Genomic DNA, 15,678 nt, shown 5'->3' with positions numbered 1-15,678 from the left:
TGAGATGGAGAAAATCTTCCATTTCTTTTTCCTCCTGGACACATAACTACCTTTCCCAGCATCCTTTGCAATTTGATGAGCCATGTGCCTAAAAGGACGAAATGATGTATATGAAACTGGAAGAGAGAATTTTCTCTTCCAGGTTTAACTCATAAAATCCTCTTACATCATCCTCCCTGCCCAGTCTCTTCCCTTTCATGCAGAAGATAGAGTGGGGGGTCCAAGAGGACTCCAAAGCCCAGGCAGGGTGAGCAGCTGGAAGAATCCGGGCTCGGAATGACTGCAGCGAGGCCCATGTCAACCAGCCTTGCTCTGTAACAGGAGAAATCAGTCTTGATGTTGCTAAGCTGAGGTCTGTGGGCTTTTGTTATAGCGGCTACATTCCTTCTCCCCATAATGCCGTGGCGTGTATGAGATAGGAGTCCGCTCCCTTCCCTGAACAGCTCGTAGCCTGTCATTCCCAAAGCGATGTGGATTATGTCTCCTTAACTGTTTTGTCATGTATCTTCTCTATTCCCTCAACCACTGCCCTGGTTCAGGCTCTCAGAATCTCTCTCTGAATCCTGGAGTACTGTTCTAAATGGTCTTCCTCCTCAAATCCTCTACCCAGTTTGCGGTCAGAGATTTTCCTCATGAGCGAAGCAGTAATACCATTCTAAAACTTTTCCAAGTCTCCCCATTGCTTCCAGGATGAAGTCTAACCTCCTGTGCACGGTCTTAGAGGTCCTCTGCCATCTCCTGTCATATCTGCTGTCTGGCCTTGCTAAGAAACACAATCGTCACCATAGCCGCACGGCCGTTCTCATGCCATCCCCTCTGTCTTGACTGTTTCCCTAACCAATGGATCTGATGAATCTCTGCCTGCATTTCGAGACTGAAACCAAACATCACCTCCTGTATGACAATTTTCCAGACTCCCTACCCCAGGGATAGAAATGATCTTTCTTTCTGTGCTTATTGTCCATTTCCTTGAGCAGTGGTGCTCAAATTTTCTGCCTCCACAAGGTCCACTTTTGGTAAACTTTCCTAGCCGTTAACATTTCCCACTACGCTGCAGTGATTTTCAACTGTAGGTGGCTTACAGCTGCTTCATGGGGTGTATTAGAATCTTGGGGGAAATTCGAAACTTCACATGTCTCTCCCCAGGAGATTCAATATGTCTTTTCCATACCCTCCAAACTACCCTCCCCACATAGACCTTGAAAAGGACTGTCATATAGGCTTTTTTTTTTTTTTTTAATTTTATTTATTTATCTGACAGAGATCACAAGTAGGCAGAGAGGCAGGCAGAGAGAGAGGAGGAAGCAGGCTCCCTGCTGAGCAGACAGCCCGATGCGGGGCTCGATCCCAGGACCCTGGGATCATGACCTGAGCTGGAAGGCAGAGGCTTTAACCCACTGAGCCACCCAGGCGCCCCGTTTTTTTTTTTTTTTTTTTTAAGATTTTATTTGAGCCAGAGAAAGCATGCGCGTGTGCAAGAGAGAACGTGAGAGAGAGGACTAGCTGGGGGAGAGGGAGAAGCAGGCACCCCACTGAGCAGAGCTCCTGATGCTATGGTGTGGGGGTGGGGGGCTTGATCCCAGGACCCTGGGATCATAACCTGAGCCAAAGGTAGGTGCTTAACCGACTGAGCCACCCAAGGTCCCTAGATTTCTGACGCACTGCTGGAAGCACCCCATTGACCCCCTCTGGTCTGCACATCCTCTACTAGTCATAGTTTCCTGAAGGCTGAAAACCACACTCATCTTCATGACTCCAGCAGCTCCCTCAGGCCAGGCACAGAGCTATCACGAAATGTATGGATGTTGAAGAAAACCAGAGGAAAAGGAATTTCCAGGAGTGAGTGGTCAGAATGTCACCTGCCACAGAGGAGCCCACAAGATCTGGGAATTCAGGGGTCCCCAGGGACCTGACTGGACAGTTTAGTGGAATGCTGGGGCAGAAGCCAGATGGTGACTTTGCCAACCACTATGAAAATTCCACGTAGCAGAAATGGTCTCTGGTGATAATACCCTAAAAGCCCGTAAAAGGCAGAAATATTTATAAAGGTGAGCTTTCTGGGTTTCCAAAAGAGGCTCGGATATCCCAGCCTTTCAAAAAGCAGTGAGGTATTTTATTTGGTCGATGACCAGGAAACAACAGGATTTCAAGAACACAAATGATTGGAACCACAACTGAAATTCAACCACTTTCTTTAACAAATTAAGGCTATTGGTAACCTTTTGTTAGTCCAGAAAGAGGCAGGTCCCCTGGGGGAAACAGCAGCAGAGTCAGCAAATAAGTGACAAAAACTACTTTGTGTTCTGGTTTCTACAACAGAAGTCTGAACACGTTGGCACTTTAAAGCACTTACTATGTGCCCGGCACTTATGACCACGGGGAATATTTTTCATTACATCACACCCATTAAGACATAATTTCTGAGCTTGCTGGAGACCAAGTGTCATTAAGGGGCAAGGAGAAAAAATTTCTTTTTCTTTCTTGTTTTTCATCTTTCTCTTTGAAGGAAGGCTAGCGGGCTGGAAATTGCTCTCAGTGGCTTTCACTAACATGTATCGAACCTTTAAATCAAACTCTTGTGTCTTTTCTTTAAAAAATAGCTGTTTAAAAGCCTCTGAAATCACAGTGAATGCCTTCTCCCTCCTTCCCTCCCTCCTTGCTCTGCTGTAAGATCTCTGCATTCTAGAAACGTATGGAATGCAAGGTTTGGATGAAGAGGGGAAGGAGTTGAGGAGAAACTGGAGGCAGAAGGTGGTCTTCAGTTGACTAGACCTAGAGAGCCCAGGTCTCCAGCAGGCTGGTGTCAGTGGGACTGAAGGGAGGAGACAGACAGCCCTGTACCGGCACTGAGGCTGTCCTGGGGGCACCGGTGTCTGGAGTGAACCAACCTCAGGGACCTGGGAAGGTGGTGGCAGCATCAACAGAAATAGGAAAATGCACCCATCCTGCTGGGCGCTTTATGCCTGTGTCCTATCTCACCAGCCCAGCAGCCTCCTGAGGGAATCACTGTCAGAATCTTCTAGTTCTGCTGAGAAACTGAGAAAAAGCTGTAGATATTAACAAGAGGCAGATCGTCCAACACAGGTTTATGGAACATCCAGAAAGTGCCAGGCTAGTCCTGTACGAGCCCTGGCCTGAGAGCCCAGGGTCCCTGTCTATTGGAGTCCACAGAGTTGGCACACATGGGGAAGTGGTGGCAGTGTGGGGAGGAGGTCACAAAAGGGGCTTAACTGGCTCTCTAAGTAAAGGCTGATATTGAATTTTTCCAGCATAAAAACGGAGCAGCAGTAATTGTAAGGGAGACGCTATTAGCAGTAGGACAGCATGAAAAGGCCTCCAGGTGGAAGGAGAAATGAGTCTGAGGTGGCCCGCTCCTGTCCCGTGAGGCTTCGTGCCCAGCACCGGAACATGCTGGGACCACTCTGACATCTCAGCTGACAGAGGCCTCATCCATCGAGGGGCCTTCCAGAGTTTTATGCACTGTCTAGAGGGTTCCAAAGCACAGAGAGTTTAATTGGAGAGCTTAACGCATACTGAAGCACCATCAGTCCATTGAGCAAAATCACTAAAAACCACCAGTAAAAAGTGAATGAAATTGTCTTAGTACCCCCCCCCCATTCACTTATATTTGATCCATTGTCTTACAAGAAAAATCAGAGCTTTGGTGTAGTTAATAGTAATAATCCCTATTCTTTATTAAGTACTTAACCAGTTACCATGCTAAATGCTGTATATACATTTAGTCCCCCTAGAAACCCTCTGAGATTTGGTATTGTCCTCTTCGTTCCCACTTTAAGGATGAAATAATGAAGGCTTCAGAGCAATTAAGTGCTTGCCTAAGGGTGTGCTCAGCTGGCCGCTGGCTGGGCTGCGCAGCCCCATAGCCTGAGGCTCCCCAATGGACCACACTGCCAGGTTCTCTGTGAGAGAACAGGTAGAACAAAACTCACCTGCAGAAGAAAGGCTTAATGCAATACTTTGATCTAAAACATTTTGGAGGGGGCCATTTAAAAAATATTCTGGAAAACTTCACCATGGGACCTTGTATTAGATGCAAGTTCAAAGTCCAAGTAAGAACCAGGAATTTTGGGGCACCTAGATGGCTCAGTGGGTTAAGCCTCTGCCTTTGACCCAGGTCGTGATCTCAGGGCTCTGGGATGGAACCCTGCATCGGGTTCTCTGCTCAGCAGGGAGTCTGTTTCCCTTCCTTTCTCTCTGCCTGCCTCTCCGCTTACTTGTGATCTCTCTGTCAAATAAATAAATCTTAAAAAAAAAAACGAAGAATTTTGTCAGAACATACATAATACAATTTAGCAACCCTGTTTATTATTTTAAAATGACACACGTACCACACCAGGATTCCAAAGGCTTGCTTCTGATCCTGGCTGTGTGGCTTCCAGTGAATCACTTACCTCTCTGAGCCTCAATTTTGGGATCTATCAAACATGGGGATTAAACCCAACCATGGGGTTCCAGTTTCTTTATTCAAACAAAATCTTATTTGGGATCCAACATCTAAAACACACTAAAAGCTGAGTTTCTCAGTTTTGTGTCGTTTCGTTTTTCAGGAGGGGAAGGGTCCCCGCAGGCCAGCAGCTCTTTGCTCCCCTCCCGCACCCTGAGGCAACCGGAGGCCTCTCCTTGAGCCCCAGCGTGGGGCCCGGAGCCTAGTGAGGCAGTTCCGAGAAGCACAGGTGGGAAACTGCTGCTCTGAATTTTCTAAAGACCCCGTGCTCCTTCCCACTCAGACCCGTGTGGCACCTTTCGCGTAGTAGGCACTTAATAAATATCGGAGAGGAAACGAATGGAACCTTACCCTGCCTTTTCGGAAATGCGGATACGTAGCTTTCATTTCCTCTGCTGACTGACCTACGCAGTGAAAGTGCTAAGATGGATCCTGGGGGAAACCAAATGTTACATTTATGGAAAAGCTGCTTTTAGATGCTGAAGTGGCTTCCAAGTTCACCATGGCCATAAGTTAAGGGTCTGTCAGCACTTCCATTATGAAAACCGCTTTGTGGTTTCATAACTTAGCCATAAAAGTTTGCTTCAGGCTATCCTTCGGCATACAAATTGAAAACCTTGTTTTAAGCCAAAACATGGGAATTACAAAACAAACAATTTATTGGTTTCAGACATAGTTTTGCACCCATCTTAAGCCAAACAAGATTTATTATGTGGGCAATTAAAGTGGACTAAACTACTTGGTTCCTGAAAAATAAAAGAGAGAAATGGCCAAACTATTTATATTTCAGAAGGAGGCCCTGGACATGACCGTTCTTTTCGGCCGTATTTTTATCATGGACTTCACCCCTGATATTAATGAGACCTTGAGTCTATTTACGTATCTTTTTCCCTGCTTGAGCCTGTTAAACCTGAGAAATCTACTCAAAACCACTGACTTTGCAGATTGGGAAACGGAGGCTCCAGCAAAGACGGTCCGGCCTGATCGCATCGTGCTGCTCGCGAGGACTAGATCCAAGGTGTCTGACATCCCAGCTCCGTGATGGGCTCACAACGCTTTCCCACCAGATCGAACCATTCAAGGTTCCAGGATTCTGCACTTCTGTGGCCTGCTGCTGTCTAACACAACACACCCAAATGCCCCTGATCCCATGGGAATTCACCCTCCTAAACACAGTAGTTGGGGTACTTTGGGACTTTGGTTACACAGGCCACATGCCGTCAGCCCGAGAGCATCCTCATTCTCACCTTGTTTTATGTCCTCTTTGGGCCGAGCACAGTTGCAAGCACCTGGAGATGGTGGGTGGGTTACTGGGTCCCAGATTCTAATTTTACTAAGGAGAGACCCAGGCATGGGTGTGTGGAGCAGTTTAAGGACAAATAGGTCAGTCCTCGAGCTCAGGAACGCAACTGAACCAACAAGGTTGTGGTTCTTGTTCATCTGTCGTGACTGAAACAGCTCAATTTATTCATGTCACTGAGCCAGTGCTGGACTGTGTCATGGCTCTGGGGCAGAGATGAATTTGTTCAAGCTTTAGACCCTCCCTCCTCTGTGCTACCAAAGCACCTCGCAGGTCCCTCCTGCAGTGTTGTAAATGCCTGCCTCTGTGTTTGTCTCCCTTCCCAGACTGTGGGTTGGGAACCCAACCTCATTCCTCTCCCTAAGCCTCTGGCACAGGTAAGGTGCTCAGCAGATGTTTGCTGAGTGAATGAATGAGTAGACAGAGGAACCACTGCATTCACTTCCTGCCAGGGCCCATGTCTCTCTCTGGGACATGGCTTCCCCAGGCTTCTCTTTGCTACCCCCTCTGCCCTGCACAATGCCCCCAGCTGCCGTTTATCTTTGCAGAACTATTTTTGATAGAAAGAATGCAGTTCTGGTAATCACAGCCCCGTAAAGTATTTTTCTTAAGTCAGAGAGGAATTTGAGTCAGGAAAATAGGAAATTCTCAAATACCTGGGGAGAAGATCGCAGCCCACTCCAATCTCTCTGGTCTCCACCTCAGGCTTGGCCTGGGTTTCTATTAAATAGTCCAACCTGCTTTGTAGTTCGTTATTCTAGAGAGGAGGAGAAAAGTACTTTTAGTCAAGCAAATAGGTTCCCCCACAAACATGCATGATACAATTTATACGTGTCATCCGATTTTCCCCTATACCACGGACATCTATCATAATGTATTTAGTGAGCATCTTACATAGTAGGAATTACAGAAATAGATTGCTTGCTTCCCTACAGATAGCTTTCTGTGCATGTACACACATATGTATCCAATTTTACATCAATGGAAACAAGCAAAATATCCTTTTCTATGTTTAATTTGGGGTTTTCTTCACTCAATTTGTTGTGAATATCCTGCCATGTGTATTAGTTTTCTTTTTAGGTCAACAAGCTGTTGTAGTGGGTTCACTGCGTTCCATTGGGTGGATGTACATTATTTATTTAACTGGTCTCTTATTGATGGCATTTAGATATTTATCACTTTTCTTGCAATTATAAACAAGGTACAGCTCATGTTTTAATACTCCCTTATTAAACTATAAAATGAGTAAGTCTATTAATTTAATTTAGTGGGAAATACCTCTATAACTTAATAATTAGTATTTCATGGGTTTGGAAAAATTCAGAATCTCAAACATATAAAGTAGAACAAGCTCCTTGGGATTAAAATTAGCATTCTAAACAGTTTTTTTCAGGCCAGAGCCAAACATTACATAGGTTGATGATTAGATGCTCAGGAATTGGAAATTTGCCCCATGGGGGAAATGAAGGACAAAGGAGCAAAAGGGTTGAGGCTATTGGAATGAAAAGAGGAAGAGGGATGGTGCCTGATGCCTAAAGGACAAACATACACAAAATCCAGAGATTAAACCACTGTTATCTTGGGGTATTGAGTTTTTAAGTTCTTCTATATTTTTCTGTAATTTTTCTACATTTTCTCTTTTTGCATATTACTAGTTTAACTTTTTTTTTTCTTTTCATCATAAGTGTTCTCTTTAATCCCCATCACCTATTTCACCCATCCCCTAACCCACCTCCCCACGGTGGCCGCACCAGCTTGCATTCCCCCAACAGTGCAAGATGGTTCCTTTTTGTCCACATCCTCACAAACACTTGCTGTTAGATACGGTATTGCCTCATGAAAATTTAGTCTATCTTCTTAGCTATATTCTCAGAGCAGGGCATGCCAGAGATACAAGATAAATATTTATTGAATAAATCAGTGCATAAATACTTTTATAAGGAGCATGTTATCTGCATGATTAGAAAAAGATGAAAGCATTTGTCTTTTCAGGTGGACCGGAAGCTCACGTGCTCTTCTAAGACACTAGATGAAAACAGTAAAGTTCTTTGAAAAAAAAAACTCCTTTGTTTCAAAAGGAAGAATGTGGAGTCTAGCTCAGCAGGTCCTGCTCTGAATGGGTGACATCATGGAGCAGAGCACCGGCTCTGGTATGAACTCAGGAACTCACTCACGTTCTGTAAAGAAGGTCTGTGGGTCCCTTCAGCGGGAATAGGACATGGTAGATGGGGAGAGAGTGCATTCCAAATTCCCTAGCAGCTCACGAGCCAGGACAGAGGGATGGGCTCCAGATTTATCACCTAATGCTCAGGATGGGAGAATGTTGCTGGCTTCCTGCCTGAGGTACAACATTTATACACACTCAAGTACACACAGCTTCCCCAGCAATGTCTGGATTCCCCCATTCTTAAGAAAGACAAAGGCAGAAGAGGCTTGCCCATCAACAAGCTCCAGAAATCCCACTGCCTTGTCTCTTCTCAGTGTAGAGTTTAATAATTTCACATGATTCTGAGCTGACTACCTATAGTTAGGGGGCGTGAAAGGAAGACGAGGTGAGTAAATACGCCTTACCGATACACTGAACACAGTGTGTAGGGGACAAGGAGCCACAAATCCTTTGTTCTATTTCAGAGGAACTGTGTGTGTGCACAGCAGAGCCCCCCACCGAAAGCGGAAATGAAAAACTGTACTCTTAAATTTAAATGCAAAAAACAAAAGCATCAACTACATATCGGGTAGTGTGTATAGTTAGCTTGAGGGGAGCTAGTTAGCTGTTAAAGAACTAGGGCATGACTGGTACCCCTGAGTTTGGTCTTGTGGGGGTTCAGACAACCAAGCAGAAGATAACAAAGCCATAAGTCCCATGCCAGAGTGACCCACCGAATATTAAGGGAGAACTCAGAGGGGACGCCAAACTTAAGATAGGGAAAATGAGTGAACTCCATGAAGGTTTGCTGGAATTATGCAGGGAAAAGAGAGTAAAAGAAACAAAGGGATGAGTATTCCAGGATTGTGGAACATAACGGGTTGAGAACAAGCACCTTGCTGCAGCATACAGGTAGCAAGAGAGAGATACAAAGGGCTACATCTGCCTTTACAAGGACTTTGTACCCAATTCCATAAGGCCAGAGTCAACACTCAATTTTATTTCAGTCATTGGGCTTCCAGGTAGAAACTGTTTTGGAAGGAAATAAAACTGGGCAAAAGGAAAGAAAACTCCTTAATTAGTCAAGGAGGTCACCGCAATTTCCTAGTTGAAGGAGTGAGCGCCACATTTATAGCACTGAGGGTGGGCCCTTAATCAGTGGATCCTCCAGTAAAGAATAGCTATAAACTCTGGACAGAAAACAAACAAACAAAAAAAACCATCTCTTACAGTCTTTGGAGACTGAACAAGGACAGGCAGGCTGTAGGGGGGAGTGACAAGCTTAGAATAGGTTCTCTGTGACTCATGTGTTTGTTTTCATTTGCAGCTTTGCCCAAGAGCAGTATAGTCCTCATGGCAGCGGCACAGACACATAAGAAATTTAACAGAAAGATCATCTTGCTGGTAGATAAAAAAAACAGTAGAAGGAGCCCAGCATAACCAGGACTGCCAAAAGTAAAGGGGAAGCCAAAAAGGAGAGAGTCAGAAAAGGCAGAAACTTTAAATTCTGTGTACAGACTCGGCTCAAGTCTCTGGCAGATCCCCTCGAACCATGCATGTGTTGGGCTACATGAAAGAAGTTTGCAGCCAAGGCTTCAAGAACAGAACCGAGATCTGAGCCATCGCCCACTAGAGCACGGCAGGGTGGAGGCGGGGCTAACCAAATCCACTGCCTAAAACAAAAACCTCAGCGCCGTTCGGAATAATAAAACAATCCAAAGTCTCCACAATAGAACCTTTCCAGTGTCCAGGTTATAATCCACAGTTACTGAATTTGTGAAGAGTGAGGAAAATAGGACCCATTTCCAAGGAGAAAGTGAACCAACAGATGCTAATCCCAAGAGGACCTGGATGTTGGACTTTTCACACAAGGACTTTCAAGCAGCTTTTCTAACTACGCTCAGTGAGGTAAGAGAAAATATTACTAATTGATGTAGTAACTACACAACACACACACACACACACACACACACCCCAAATGGAAATTTTTGAACAGAAAAATACACTGCCTGAAATTTTAAAAAGTCAATAGACTGAAGAAAACAAGGGAGATGACAAAGGAAGGAGTCCGGGAACATGAAGACCTAGTAACAGAAATCATTCAATCAAGGGTGTCTGGATAGAACAGTCAGTTAAGCACCCAGCTCTGGTTTCAGCTCAGGTCATAATCTTAGGGTCGTGAGATGGAGCCCCACAGGTGGTTCCATGCTCCGAGCAGAGTCTGCTTAAGACTCTCTCCCTCTGCCCCTCCCCCACTGCACTCTCTCTAAAATAAGTCTTTTGAAAAAAATCATTTTGATCAGAATAAAATGAATAGAAAAAATTGAAAATAATAAATGGAGCTTCCTGGAACTATGGGACAATTTTTTTAAAAAAGATTTTATTTATTTATTTGACAGAAATCACAAGTAGGCAGAGAGGTAGGCAGAGAGAGGTGGAAGCAGGGTCCCTGCTGAGCAGAGAGCCCGATGCGGGGCTTGATCCCAAGACCCTGGGATTATGACCTGGACCAAAGGCAGAGGCTTTTTTTTTTTTTTTTTTAAGATTTATTTATTTGTCAGAGAGAGAGAGGGAGAGAGAGCGAGCACAGGCAGACAGAATGGCAGGCAGAGGCAGAGGGAGAAGCAGGCTCCCTGCCGAGCAAGGAGCCCGATGCGGGACTCGATCCCAGGACGCTGGGATCATGACCTGAGCCGAAGGCAGCTGCTTAACCAACTGAGCCACCCAGGCGTCCCCCAAAGGCAGAGGCTTTAACCCACTGAGCCACCCAGGCACCCCATATGGGACAATTTCTAATGCCTAATATAGGGATACTAGAATCATAGAAGGAAAGGATAAAGAAGCTAGAGCAAGAAAAATAGTTAAATAATGGGTAAACATTTCCCAAATTTGGTGAAGGACATAAATTTGCAAATTCAAGAGTCTCAGCAAACACCAAACAGAAATCTACCGTGGCACATGTAACTCAAACTACTGAAAATCATAAAGAAAAAAAATCTTAAAAGCAAACTTGTTTTATATATAGGGGAACAATAATTTGAATTATCACAGAAGTCTCCTCAAAAAGCATGGAAGTCAGAAGACACACTATGAGAAAGAAACTTGTCCCTGAACACTCTGGGATTCAGTCATGAATGTGAAAGGAAGAGCTCACTTTCAGATCAAGAAAAACTAAGTTAATTTGTCCCCATGCTGCTATACTATACAGAATGCTACATAAAAGGTCTTCAGGCTGCAGAGCGTTGATATCAGAGAGAAACAGATTTTCAGGAATGAGTGAAGAACATCAGCAATAAATACTGTGTGAGTAAATATGAAAGACTATATTTTCTCTTAATTTCTCTAAAGTACATGTGACTATTAAAGCAAAAAGTATAACAATGTATTGTGGGTTTATAGTGCATGCAAATGTGATACCTATAATAACTATGACAGCGGGGGGGAATGGACATATTTTGCAAGATTTCTACATTTTACACAAAGTAGTACAATATTACTTTTAAGTGGACTATGAACAGTTAATAATATGTCGTGATACGCAGAGTGATGGCTAATATATTAGAGAAAAGACACAGCAAAATGCCAATAGATATATTAAAATGGGATTCTAAAAAACAAATAATCCAAAAGAAAACAAGAAAAAGGGAACAAACTAAGCAAAACAAACCAGAGGGAGTAAACAGAAAACAAATAACGACAGACCTGAATCCAGTCATACCGATTATTAAATGTCAATGGACTGTACACTCCAATGAGAGAGACTATCAGAATATATTTTTTAAAAAGCAAGACTTAAGTATGTATGGCCTACCAGAGATGCACATTAAATACAGAGACATGGATCAGGTGAAAATAAATGGGTGGAAAAAGATACACAGTACAAACAATAAACTTAGAGGGCAGGAACAGTTGTATTAATAACGCGTGGTAAGAGACTTCAAGATGGAATATGAACAAGGCAGGGACCAACATTTCATAATAATGAAAAGGCCAATTTACCAAGATGTAATAATCAAAAATATATAGGTGTAATTTTTTTTAACTTCATGTATTTTGAAGCTAAAGGGGCACCTGGGTGGCTCAGTGGGTTAAGCCTCTGCCTTCGGCTCAGGTCATGATCTCAGGGTCCTGGGATCGAGCGCTCTCTGCTCAGCAGGGAGCCTGCTACCCTTCTCTCTCTGCCTGCTTCTCTGCCCACTTGTGATCTCTGCCTGTCAAATAAATAAAAAAAGAGTAGATGGTCTAAAACCATAGTAATGGATTTTAACACCCCTCTGTCAGCAACTGTAATTGTTGTCAATTACACAAAGATCAGGAAGAACATAAATCAGATAAACAATACTATCAACCACCTAAATCTGATATTATAGAACACGAAAACAACAAACTGTTTTTTTTTTTAACACTAAGCAAGAGAAACCATGTGCTGAGCCATAAAACAAGTCCTGATAAATTTAAAAGAATTTAAACCATACAGAGTATGTTCTCTGACCATAACAATTAAATTAGAAATCAAAAAAAAAAATCTAAGAAAACCTCATATTTGGAGGTTGAACAACATACTTCTGAATAATCCATAAGTCGAAAGAAGAATCTCAAAGGAGATTAGAAAATACTTCAAACTGGATGATAATGAAAATACAACCTGTCATTGCTTGGAGGGTGCCACTGAAGCAGAGTGATCAGGGACATTTATAGCTGCTGATCATAACAGAGAAGAGAGCTCTAAAATCAATGGCCTAATGTCCACCTCAAAGAGCTATAAAAAGACGAGCAAAGTCATACAAAATAATTAGAAGGAAAGGAATAATGAATATCAAAGCAAAACTCAGTACAATAGAAAATACCAACAAAGCCAAAAGCTATTCTAATTTTTTTTAAAAGATTTTATTTATTTGACAGACAGAGATCACAAGTAGGCAGAGAGGCAGGCAGAGAGAGAGGAGGAAGCAGGCTCCCTGCTGAGCAGAGAGCCCAATGCGGGGTTCCATCCCAGGACCCTGGGATCATGACCTGAGCCTAAGGCAGAAGCTTTAACCCACTGAGCCACCCAGGCACCCTGCTATTCTAATTTTTTAAAACATTAACAAATGGATAACCCCCCAGCTAGTCTGATCAAAGAAGGGGGGTACAAATAATAACGGGCATCAAACTAAAAGGGAACACCTAGATATCTACATGGGAAAAAAATGTATTCCTTTCTTCACACCAAACACAAAAATTAGCTCCAAGTGGATTACAGATCACCATTAAAGAGCCAAAACTATAAAATGTTTAGGGAAAACCTTATTGGAGAAAATCTCTGATTTTTTTGGTAGTAGGCAAAGATTTCTTAGCACACAAAAAGCATAAACCGCAAAAGGAAAAAATTTATAAACTGAACTTTATAAATAAAAACCAAAAACCACGTCTTGAAGAAGATGAAAAAGAGGGGCACCTGGCTGGCTCAGTCAGGAAAGCATGGGACTCTTGATCTTGGGGTCATGAGTTTGAGCCCCATGTTGGAGGAAGAGTTTACATAATAAAAAAAGAAAGAAAGAAAAAGTCACGAAACGAGAGAAAATATTCACGATACATGTATCTGACAAAGACCTGATATCCAGAATATAAAAACAACTCTTACAAGTCGATAATAAGAAAACTAAAAACTTGATAAAATAGTGGGCAAAAGATTTGAACAGACACTTCAAAACACAAAATATATAAATGGCCAAGAAGCATTTATAAAGACACGCAACATCACCAGTGACCATGGAAAATGCAAGTCCAACCGCAACGGGGCACCACCCACACACCCTGCAGGATGGCTGAATTAGACTTGACGATACTAAGGGTGAGGATGTAGAAAACCTGGAACATTCAAACCGCTGTTGGGAATGTAGAAGACTACAGCCCCTGTGACAAACCATTCAACAGCTCCTTAGAACGTTAAACCTTCATCTACTATTGAGCCCAGCTAGTCCACTACTAGGAATTTACCCCAGGGGAGTAAAAGCCTACGTCCACATAATGACTTGCCCACTAATGCTCACCGCAGCTTCATTCACAGGAGCCCCACACCGGAAACAACCTGAATGCGGATGAACAAACGCGTAGAGACAGGAATACAGCAGAGTGTCTGCCACTCTGGGATAGAGGGGGCTGCCTCCGAAATAGATGCGGTCAGAACTGTCCTGCAGTGTGGGAGACTCTAGGTGCGAGAGTCTGCACTGTAGGATTTCATTTGCAGAGAATGCAGACAAGTCCACAGTGACAAAAAGTGACAAAGTGACCCCTCCCACCGAAAAAAAAAACAAAACAAAAACAGATCACTGGCTGCCTGGAGTTGAACCAAGAAAGGGAAACAGGGAGTCTTTGGGAAGTGGTGGAAATGTTCCATATCTGGATTGTGGCGGTGGTTTCACAGGTACACACAACTGTCAAAAGTCCCCGAACCAGGCACTTCATTTTTTTTTTTTTTTAGCTGTAATTGACAGATCACATTGTAGTAGTTTCGGATGTACAACATGATGATTTGCTCCTGGTATATACTGTGAAATGACCACCATTATACATCTAGTTGCCATCTGTCACTACACACTTAACATGAATGAGGTTTATTTATGTAAAAAAAAAAAAAAAAAAATACACAAGGTTGACCAGAAAAACAAAAACAAAAAAACACAAAGAAGGTGAGAGCCCTGAATATGGGCAGTAGGAGACAAATTAGAGAAGGAGGACGGATTAAGAAAGAGTTAAAACAGAAAAGTGCCAGGACCCAGTCCGGGTGTCCCACAGACTGTACTTGGGGTGAACCCAGCAAGGGCAGCTTCGCAGAGGCCTGGCTCAGGCTCCCTGGAAGGCTGCTTCCTTCTGAGCCGGAGCCTCCAGTTCCAGGGTTGTCCTGCTCTCAAATACCGCCCCCTTGTGTTTAGATGGGAAATGCAGCTCGGGAGGCTGCAGGCCTTCCAGGAAAGAAGGACCTGGTACCTCACCTTTTGGCATTTTTTGGAAATTATGTCACAAATGTACGGCAGCCACCTCCTCCCCCAACTCCCTCGGGCGCAGGAGAGGGAGCGGTACCCTGGAAAATTAGTAACAGTCCCAGCAATGCACAGCAGACACGCTGAGAGGTTTACGTGCCATACTACACACATTAAACGCGGGATGAACAAAACCAAGACGTAGCACTCCTTTCCTCTCACCTTTGAATTTTGCTGTCAGTTCAGGATTTTCAGCAGAGAAGAATGGAATCAGTTCAGTGTTTCGGAAAGCTGATCAACATTACGGAGGTATATACTTATGGTTTTAGTTAAGTAACAAGCTTATATCTGAAATAGGGAATAAGATATTCCTTCTTCAGGAGGTGGGCAAGTGTAAATAGGGAATAAGGATAAAAGAATGGACATATTTTTGTATAGGAAGATTTTGAGCTGGTTGATGAAAATGCAGTCTGATGGGGCCAGGCTAGAGCAAACTTCTGGGGATCTGGCGGGCCTGGGGGGCTCAAAATTTGATGAGTAAGCCTCAGGAAGTACCGATGATGGATTCAGAGACCAAAAGTATCCACATTTTCTATTTTAAAAAGGAAAGCGGGGGGGGGGGGAGAAAGAGGAGGAAGAAATATGTATCCGTGACAATGAAAGGAGACCCTGGGGCCCAGACAATTGGAAAAACAGTAAACACATACGGCATTTACAATGAGCCATATACTTTTCGAATCACTTAATATCAACTAATTTAATCCTCCTAACAACTCTACAAAGAAGACACCATTTCAGAGAAGAC

The 15,678-nt window shown here is 43.5% G+C and overlaps 1 protein-coding gene and 1 long non-coding RNA gene across 6 annotated transcripts in view; one reads left to right on the top strand and one right to left on the bottom strand.

Moving 5' to 3' along the window:
• The window catches only part of MYZAP (myocardial zonula adherens protein), a 90,761-nt gene that overhangs the window by 2,428 nt on the left and 72,655 nt on the right, over positions 1–15,678 (bottom strand). For 3 of the 4 annotated variants that reach the window (XM_047736021.1, XM_047736022.1, XM_047736025.1), the window contains one exon: positions 6,422–6,522. In XM_047736021.1, the coding sequence (XP_047591977.1) occupies positions 6,422–6,522 (101 nt within the window). Of the gene's footprint in view, positions 1–4,816; positions 4,898–6,421; positions 6,523–15,678 lie in introns of all 4 variants that reach the window. The other variant, XM_047736023.1, reaches the window with a different exon arrangement.
• LOC125103940 (uncharacterized) overlaps positions 1–15,678 on the top strand; it is a 52,302-nt gene that overhangs the window by 17,918 nt on the left and 18,706 nt on the right. The window contains exons 3-7 of one of the 2 annotated variants that reach the window (XR_007128541.1): positions 4,569–4,694; positions 5,410–5,483; positions 7,758–7,953; positions 9,239–9,819; positions 10,937–11,214. This is a non-coding gene — a long non-coding RNA (uncharacterized LOC125103940). Of the gene's footprint in view, positions 1–4,568; positions 4,695–5,409; positions 5,484–7,757; positions 7,954–9,238; positions 9,820–10,936; positions 11,689–15,678 lie in introns of those variants that run through there. The other variant, XR_007128540.1, reaches the window with a different exon arrangement.

The sequence above is a fragment of the Lutra lutra genome, chromosome 7 (assembly GCF_902655055.1).
Source record: "Lutra lutra chromosome 7, mLutLut1.2, whole genome shotgun sequence".
Classification (NCBI taxonomy): Eukaryota; Metazoa; Chordata; class Mammalia; order Carnivora; family Mustelidae; genus Lutra; species Lutra lutra.
Note: the sequence above shows the minus strand (reverse complement) of the source record. Positions and strands in the feature narration are given on the sequence as shown.